Source organism: Lactuca virosa, chromosome 4, assembly GCF_052849685.1.
Source record: "Lactuca virosa cultivar CGN04683 chromosome 4, Lactuca_virosa_CGN04683_v6, whole genome shotgun sequence".
NCBI classification, from domain to species: Eukaryota; Viridiplantae; Streptophyta; class Magnoliopsida; order Asterales; family Asteraceae; genus Lactuca; species Lactuca virosa.
The window spans coordinates 352,150,886-352,160,083 of record NC_136429.1 but is presented as its reverse complement, the minus strand read 5'-3'; the positions used below and the strand labels follow the sequence as shown (position 1 = coordinate 352,160,083).

Here is a 9,198-nt window from a genome sequence, read left to right as displayed (position 1 = left end):
TTTCAGTTTCGAGATCAACTTTTTAAATGTAATTTAAAATAATGGTATTTTTGTAAATATCTTAGTAACTTAAGACTTTATGTATTAATAACCAAATAACTTTTAATATCTTGTATGTCTACTAAAATGTTTTTATTTTTATTTTTAAAATTGTTACAGTTCTCTTTAGGAACAAACTATTTTAAGGGTTTTTTTAGTATAATTATTTGATCGGTCGTTGTGTAGAGAAACTCAGAAGTACTCCCATGCTCCCTCAGTCCCTCCATAAAGCATAAACGAAACTGCCTTTTCTGTGTTATTTCCATCTCTTTACACATCAACTTTCTTTCAATTCCCAAGCCAAGACCATGCTCAACCAAGGGTTTTTAGAAGATCAACAAATAAGTTTCTTTCCATTTCCTGCAAACATGATTTCCCTTCCCAATCAAACCTTGAAAACTCTATCACCTTCTTATCACCTTCCACAACACTCTAAACCAGAACAGCATCTCACTTCTCACTTTGGTCTTCCTTTACAATCTTCAGATGCAAATTACTGGTAATTAAAGGTTACGTCTCTCTGGTCGTGGATTATGTCATGAAACTGCGTCTTTCACAACCCTAATATATATTTTTTGAAAAGAGCATGTAAAAGTTTGCTTAATTCAACAATGATTCTCTTTCTTTCCCATAACTTTTGGTTCTAAATGATGGTTAATATCTTGTATTAGGGCATGGGGGGAAGTGGGTGAAATAATTAGCAACAAGATATTAGGGATGGGTAGGGATGATCATCATCACCATCTAGGGGTTTCTGGAATGAAGATGAAGAAGTTGAAATCAAGAAGAAAAGTGAGGGAGCCCAGGTTTTGCTTCAAGACGATGAGTGATGTTGATGTATTGGATGATGGCTACAAATGGAGGAAATATGGCCAAAAAGTTGTCAAGAACACACAACATCCCAGGTACTTCATCAATTAAGTTGGTCTTTTATTCTTCATATTCTTATGATTTTTATACGTACACAAATACAGACATATACACATATGTACACTTTAAAGAAATTGTTCAGATAAATTTTTAAATAAAACTTGTGTCAACATGCCTAAAATCATAGATCACTGCAAAAACCTGGATCTAAGCAATAGATATATATATATAACCTAATTATGGCTGCCTGATCCTACACAAAACCATCAAAAATACTTAAAAACTGTTTTCTAGTTGCATATGCATTCTTTTTCCTCAATAGGTCAAGGAGTATTACTATATATATTAGAATTTTCATGTGATGGAAAGCAACTTCTCAAGAACTTACATATAAATTCACGTCGATCTATTTGAATAAGTTAGATACACATTATTTTTGACTTACTAATAAAACTCACATCTCATTAAACGAATTAGTTTGCGGCAACCAAACAAAAATTATTTTATTATAATCTCTTTTTTAATTGAGCATACTCCAGAACGGTTATTTGAATCTTTTAGGTTGCTTGATTTATTATAACTTACAATTGTTAGTTCATGTGCGGGATCAAAATATTATTTTGATCTTAGATTTTTATACATGTTTTTAAATTTAATAAATCCTTTTCGGACCAAATTTGAATGGTATATATTTCTTAATGAATCTATGTAATTGTGGATTAAAATTTGTGAGATACGATAAATTACTTTGCAAAAAATGTATATGTGCGATTCATTGAGCAATATGTATGTATGTAAACGATGGGCCAAACCACAAAACTTTATATCAAAATAATTTGCTTTGTTATACATTATATTAAATGAAATCATATCAATAATAATGAATTTTTTTTTGATAAGTTCAAGGGCACTTTCAAAGTACTTGCATGAGTAGGTACTCATTTTGATCGCCTCAATCATAAAACTGTATGGACCAAAATATATTCTCTAATAAATGAATGTTTTTTTTTCAATTGTCACTCTAATTCAATTTGTCAAATATTATTTTGTAGTTATTTTAAATTATATATTTTTCCACATTTCATTTTATTAGTTTATAAATTTTTCTATTTTATTAAATTCCACATAATATTTTAATATAATAATTACAATAAATATAGTAATAAATGGATATCAATTTCATTAATAAACTTACCTTTTAATTTCAAAATTCTCAAAATTAAAACTTATTATTTTTTTTATTTATTTAAATTATCTGTTTAAATTTAAAAGATAAAAAACATTGTTATTATAATAAATCATTATTTTTTTTTTATTTTCTTATAAATTCAAAGTTTCTTAAATATTTCAACCTTTATATTTAACTTTTTTTTTAAATTACTCATTATTAATGTAATATATGAGTTCACAACTACTAATTAATTGATAGAATACCGGATGAAGCAAGAACGTATAATGCACATCAAAAGGAATTAAGTAGATAACGTGGAAAACGTAAATATAAAATAGATCTTACATAATTGTTTTATAATTTGTTTACTGGATTACATTAACTTCAAATTAACTAGATCCCGCATACTTTCATAGTGGATAGACCAGAAATTTATTTTGATTTCGTACGTTATTAAGATCAAACATATCGACAGATAAAATAAAAAATAAAAAAAGATGTTACAAATTGTTTCGTGAGTGGAGTAAATTATCTGGTGCTAGCTCAAATAGTATAATAAGTAAGTGGTGGGGACAAAGTGTAATAAGTGAAACTACGCATTTCTTCTTTGTATGCATTTAGGTTACAGAACACAGAAGCACCATTATTCTCTGGGTCTTGCAGGAAGTGGGTTTTAAAACTTTGGTTCACGTCTTAGGGTAAACTCTTCAAACCATAGTTCTCCGTTCTTGGTTATAGTCTTTTGCAAAATTCACTTCACTTTTCGAGTTGATCTGATCTAACTAAATCCATAATCACACAACCTTTTTTTTTTTTTTTTTTCAAAATAGAATACACATTATTTTAAGTTTAACTAAAAGTTTTGTAGAGCATTATACACACAACATATGGATCCTAACCATATAATTAAAAGTTTTTTCAATTTGAAACACCGTATAATTATTCTAAATTTTCCTTCGGATCATACAATTAAACCGTATATAAAGCTTAATAATCTTCTAATGCTTGTTTTAGGGACAGTCATAATGTATTTCGTTATTTCATAAAAAGAAAAGTTCCAGATTCAGTTTAAACGTGTGTTATGAATTTTTATGAGCCGTTTCAATATTTTGTTATATACACCTTTCTATTATAATTTTTTTTTTCAAATTAGAATTTAGAATTCGATTTCATAGACTTTCTTAAAGATCAAATAATCATGCCAAAGTGCTACTAAAAGCCAAACTAGGGAGCCCACCTAAACATCCCTTCTTCTTCGAGGAAAACATGATGAAGACAGCAGTTGCCAGTTTGCATTTGTTTTCGCAATTGTAGTTCAGACTAATTTCCTTTTATAAAAAAAAAAACAATTTGATATTATAATCGAATCATTACATGGTACATATTTATTTCCTTTATATAACATTTAAAGAAAAATATATCCTTTTATGAACTAAAAGATAATACATTAGATGACATAAGTACAATTTTGGCTCCGTTTAAAGATAATTGTATTAACATCAAGGTCACAGCTCAAGAAAATGCCCCCTCCATTAAGTTCTAACGACAATGACAGTATTGATAAACATATATACCAAAATGAAACTATACTGAATTGAAAATGGATTTTACCAAAACGAATTAACCAGGGTATAAAATAGGCCAATGCACCGGATGCTATTATCATATTTGTGTGTTTACAAAAGTGAATGAAACAAAACATAAAATAGGCCGATGCACCAGCTACTATTATCATATTTCTGACAGGAGTAGAATACAACCTTTAATTTTTTTTATTTTTTTTTTAACATTACATTCATGTCAAGTAAAAAAAAACGTATATGTTATATATGATTACAATTATAAAATGTAGGAGTTATTATCGATGCACGCAAGACAATTGTCGTGTAAAGAAACGAGTTGAGAGATTAGCAGAGGACCCTAGAATGGTGATAACAACTTATGAAGGTAGACATGCACATTCACCATCACAAAACGAGGAAGATTCAGAAGCTAACACTGCTAAGCTCTGCAATTTCTGGCTCTAGACTAACTTTATATTGATAGTAAGACCCTAGGCTATCATTGTATTGCTATTGATAGTATGATGCTAATGATAGTTAGTGTGTGGATTTCTTTCATTTGTATATGATGTCCTCTTTTTGTTGGACGATCGTGGATGAATGCCTTTCTTAAAGAAGAATTATATCTTTTATCTACAAATATGTGTGATTGTGTAAGTGCTGGCAATTATGTAACATCCTATTTTAAGATCTTTCTTATTTTAGAATATCGGATCGTAAATATTACATCCCTATTTTTACGGTCTGAAAAAGATTTTTTTTAATGCTTAATTAAAACATTTGTTAATACAGAATTTGTACCAAAGTATGTTTGATATGATATAATATCAAATAAATGCATTTCAAAAGAAATGTTTTTCTCATTCATATTTTCAAAACATGGGATGCCATAACTGATATAAAAAATATAAGCATAAACGAAGAATTACTACATTTCATTACACTAACGGTTAACATCTCATTGAATCTCTCAGCAGAAAGACACATCATTATCCATATATAATTACCTGTGATGCAAAGAAACTGAGTGAATCAGGTTGGAAAACTTGGTGAGATACATAGGGTTTTCAACCCACAAAATTATAATATTTAATCATATATATATATATATATATATATATATATATATATATATATATATATATATATATATATATATATATATTCTTCAGCATTCAAATAACCTAATTACCACACTCCAGTTATTCTCACTTACTAATCCTAATATGATGATCTTGAGGAATCTTTCTTAAATGATATTTATCAGCAAACAACTTTAATTCCGAGATGATTAGGCACGACAATATGAAAATATTGTAGGTAAACACAGCAAACGACAGTACATTAGTACTTTGGATAATCACTGTAGGCACGAGAACATAATAATACTTTGGTTTAGCACGACAGTACAAAAGTACTTTGGATAGACACGGCAGACACGACTTATTATTTCGCACAACTTTCACTAACCTATCACAACCAGTATTTAACATAGCCCTATCACAACCTCTGATTTGTTATTTCGCACAACCCTTCACTACCTAATCGTATTATTAAGTGTGATAATATAAGATTAAATCAAGTAACAATCATAATGTACAATTACATTAAACACAACCAAGACATCACACATAGAATTTAAGAATTTAAAATACTTGTATCTACGTGTAAGTTTGAAAGTAACAATCACTCACTTGATAAAGTGGATGACTGACGATTTCGACAGTGCTTCGCTTCGTACTTTGAAAAGACCTAGACGCATAAAGTACTAAACCTTAGTCTAGTTTCGTAATCCTGGTGACTATAATAATTATAGTCTAGATTCCTCACTAATCTCAATGTCCACATCAAGATCTATCAAGTAAGGATTAGCCAGACATGACAATTGGAAGGTAGAATCATTTCGATATAATAGCTTTTCTGAAATCCAACAACCAAGCCAAAGTCACCGCTCAAGACACCTCTCCAGTAAGTAGATGAATCAATATAATGACTTGGAAAAACTGATAAATCTTATATATAGGTTCATAATAATGACTTATGACAACAAATATAAGTTACACTGAGAAGTGAGTGTAGCTTAACTTACAGAGATTTTGCTGACATGAGTCTTTAAATTGCACAAGTAGAGCTTCTACGTGATTGCTACTACTATTTTAGGGATCCCAGGGCTTCGCCAAAGACTAAAACTAAGGGAAAATGGGTTAAAATCGAGAGAAATCCGATATAGAGAAGGACAGGAAGTGTGAAAACAAATGAATAACGAAAGTCTATTTATAGCACAATTGCGCACGACCCTGAATGTGCTCGCCGTGCACACCTGAGACATTGCTCCTCCCCTTTTCGGCCACATGTTTCGCAAATATGGTGACCCACGCCCGCTTGTCAGTGTGCGCCACACGTGCTCAATCGCGCTCAAATTTAAAAACTTTGAAAAATCGTATCTTCTTCATACAAGCTCCATTTTCAATGTTCTTTAAATTGACATATAACTATCGATGAGATCTACAACTTTCATTTAGACTACGTCGGCTAGTTTGGACTTTATTTCTGAAGTTATATTTTTAACAGACTTAGACTGTTGAAGTCCGTTAAAAATTCATAACTCTCTCATACAATATCCATTCTCGAATGTATTTATATCGACGAATTCATAAGGATGATATATTGAACTCTCGTTTAGATTGTTTTTCCTAAAAATCGACCGATCTCTACTTCGGTTTCTGAGTCGTATATTGATGCGCTGAAACTTCAAAAATCCTAACTTCCTCTTATGATGTTAAATTTGGAGGTTCTCTATATGCACGCTATTGTTTTAGTGACTCCTACGACTTTTGTTTAGATCTCTTAGGCTAAAAAGTATTTTATCAAAAGTTCACTTTTTATGATGTGCAGAGCCGTGTCGGTTAATCGCGAAACTTCGAAGAAGCATAACTTCTTCATACGAAGTCGGATTTCAGTGTTCTTTATATCTATGCAATCCTGGCCACATATACAACAACTTTTGTTAAGATTATTTATCCTAAAAATCTTCTATCAAAAGGTCATTTTTAACACTTATTATCTCTAAATTGACTAGCCTGAATCTTCGGGTGTTACAATAAATTGATCAAGTAAAGGTCGTAGGCTTCAAGAGATGATGTTTGGACCTTACTAGATGTTGATAATATTGGTTAAGTGATTTAAGTCCTGAATTTGTATTGGAGCCAAAGAGTAAAATAGGGAAAAATGATAATATGGACTTTTGCTTGTATTAATGAATTAATTTCTGTATGTTTTAAGTCAAAAGTAATTGGATAAAATCGTGTAGCTTGTTAATACCTTTGTGTGCATATAAAGATTACTGAAAACGGGTTTAGAAGGAAGAAGTTATATTTATTTGAAGCTAGAATGTAATCCATGAAATGCGTCACCAAGGCATGGTAAGAAGATTACCACGATACAGTGAGTTGTGCAGCCCAACTCCATAAAATTAGGGTTTACACTGTATTTAAATGCATTGTTCCGTGTTTTAGGTCATTATCAACATCTATCACATCAAAAACTCCCTAGGAGCACACCCTAGCCTCCCTTTCGAAACTTTAAGCCTCTCCTCTCCTCTCTCCTCTCATCCATTTTTATGCTTTTTGGGTTGTTTTATTATTGTTGCTTGCAATATTGATGGTGGGAGCTTGATCGTTAAAGAAGTCATCCTTCTTGATCCATGTTGGACTCAGTAAATCTTCAAGCTTACACCTTTTATGCTTATAATTTATGGATCTTGGTTATATGCTTATTTTGGCCCTTTTTGATGTATTTGAGTTGGAGTTCGAACAACTCTATGTTTAAAAGTTGAATATTTGAGTATTATAGACCAATTGTGGTGCCAAGACACGAGCTTCATCTTCATTTAAGTGTCGTGCATGGTCCTGGTGATATTTTTGGCCCCGTGGAGAGTTAGGGTTAGAGATCTCCATAGTTTAATCCTTTAGAATGGATAAAGTCGGAAACATTATCCATGAGGATCATTAGACAAATCAGATATGAGCTTTGGGACTCTGGAATTAGTTTTTAAGAACTAAATAGAATAAGTTGTTATGGACGTTCATCATGGCGTGGTGGGGGTTGGCCACAACGCGTTGGACTGTGTGTCTTGCATTTCTTTCGTCCTCTAGTGACCACGACGCGGCCATGTGTAACTTCCCAAAATTTCAAATTTAAAGTTTTTAAAACATTCAAATTAATTATAAATCCCATTAAATCTGTTACTTAACCAAAACCGTTAAGTTTCTAGTACTCAAAAAACATTTCAAATCATACTTTCAACAATACTAATCCATTTGTAACTCAAAATCAACAGCGGAAATAATAGTGAGAAAAAACCCAATAACAATTGTTTGTGAAAAGGACCCACTCTTTGAATCACAATCGTATACAATGAAGATTTTTCCATATCCTTATTTGTATCATATGTACATATAATAGTCATTTTATAAAGGAAAGGGTAAGCACGAAGCTTAGTGAATTCCAGCACAATATACAATTAGAAGTATTATACACTACTCCTACTTATCATGCCATTATCAATCATACAATAATATGTATTGTATATAAAATCAAAATCACACAATCATCTGCATTTTCGAGATCGGATACTAAAAAACATCCAAATAAGGACTTGGCATTACTTCCTTTGGTCCATAGACTTGTTGTCTCCGCCTTAGGCCCCCTAACTTGGCACAATGGACTTTGGTCAATCTGACTCAGCACAATGGCCTTTGGTAAAACCTAAACAACACCCCAGTCAAGCTTTTGCCTTACACTTATTCGTACCTAATTTACATGTAATAGTCATTTTATAAAAGAAAGGATAAGCATGAAGCTTAGTGAATTCCAGCACAATATAGCATTAGAATTAATATACGTTACTCCTACTTATCATGCCATTATCAGTAATACAATCATATATATTTTATATAACATCAAAATCACACAATAACATGCATTTTTAATATCACATCATAAACAACACATAAATAAGGACTTGGCATTACTGCCTGCGGTCCACGGACTTGGCGTCTCTGCCTTCGGCCCCCTGACTTGGCACAATGGCCTTTGGTCAATTTGACTCGTCGCAAAGCCTTCAGTCAGATCAGCATGGTGTTTCAGCCTTCGCCCCCAAACGCATTAAATATAAATTATAAAATAGTTCACAACATTAAATATAAATCATACAACAATTAACAACATCAATTATCATTCACATAGTTCCTAGTCTGACCCGAGCTAACCGTAAGCATATAACACCCTAATGTTATGTAGTGATGAACTCACCTCAAACCGTATCCGAATCATCCCTAAACAAGGACCCAAGCTCTTGTAATCAAGCCAATTCATTCTTCGTAATATTTATGTTTTATGCTGTTAGTCAACACTCTTTGGTTCTTGAATTCATTAAAACATTCCTAAGTTTATTTTCAACTTTTTACATTAAAATTGTGGTCTGTTCAAGACCTATTTTTCCCCCTTAAAACACATTCTTTTTTGCAAAACTACACTACTTGCATGCATTCATAC

General features: G+C 31.5%; 1 protein-coding gene across 1 annotated transcript; it reads left to right on the top strand.

Annotated features, from left to right (window-relative positions):
- The first annotated feature begins 225 nt into the window (after positions 1–225).
- WRKY13 (WRKY DNA-binding protein 13) lies at positions 226–4,349 on the top strand. The gene is made up of 3 exons (XM_079045695.1): positions 226–538; positions 711–944; positions 3,933–4,349. The coding sequence occupies exons 1-3, from the start codon at positions 348–350 to the stop codon at positions 4,105–4,107; spliced, it is 600 nt and encodes a 199-aa protein (XP_078901821.1). The 5' UTR covers positions 226–347; the 3' UTR covers positions 4,108–4,349.
- The last annotated feature ends 4,849 nt before the right edge of the window (positions 4,350–9,198 follow it).

Excerpts from the sequence above, each read along its gene's own strand:
- WRKY13 (XM_079045695.1), top strand. The coding sequence starts at position 348 with ATGCTCAACCAAGGGTTTTTAGAAGATCAACAAATAAGTTTCTTTCCA. Across the intron at positions 539-710 it reads TCTTCAGATGCAAATTACTG|GGCATGGGGGGAAGTGGGTG; the intron begins GTAATTAAAGGT and ends ATCTTGTATTAG. Across the intron at positions 945-3,932 it reads AAGAACACACAACATCCCAG|GAGTTATTATCGATGCACGC; the intron begins GTACTTCATCAA and ends TATAAAATGTAG.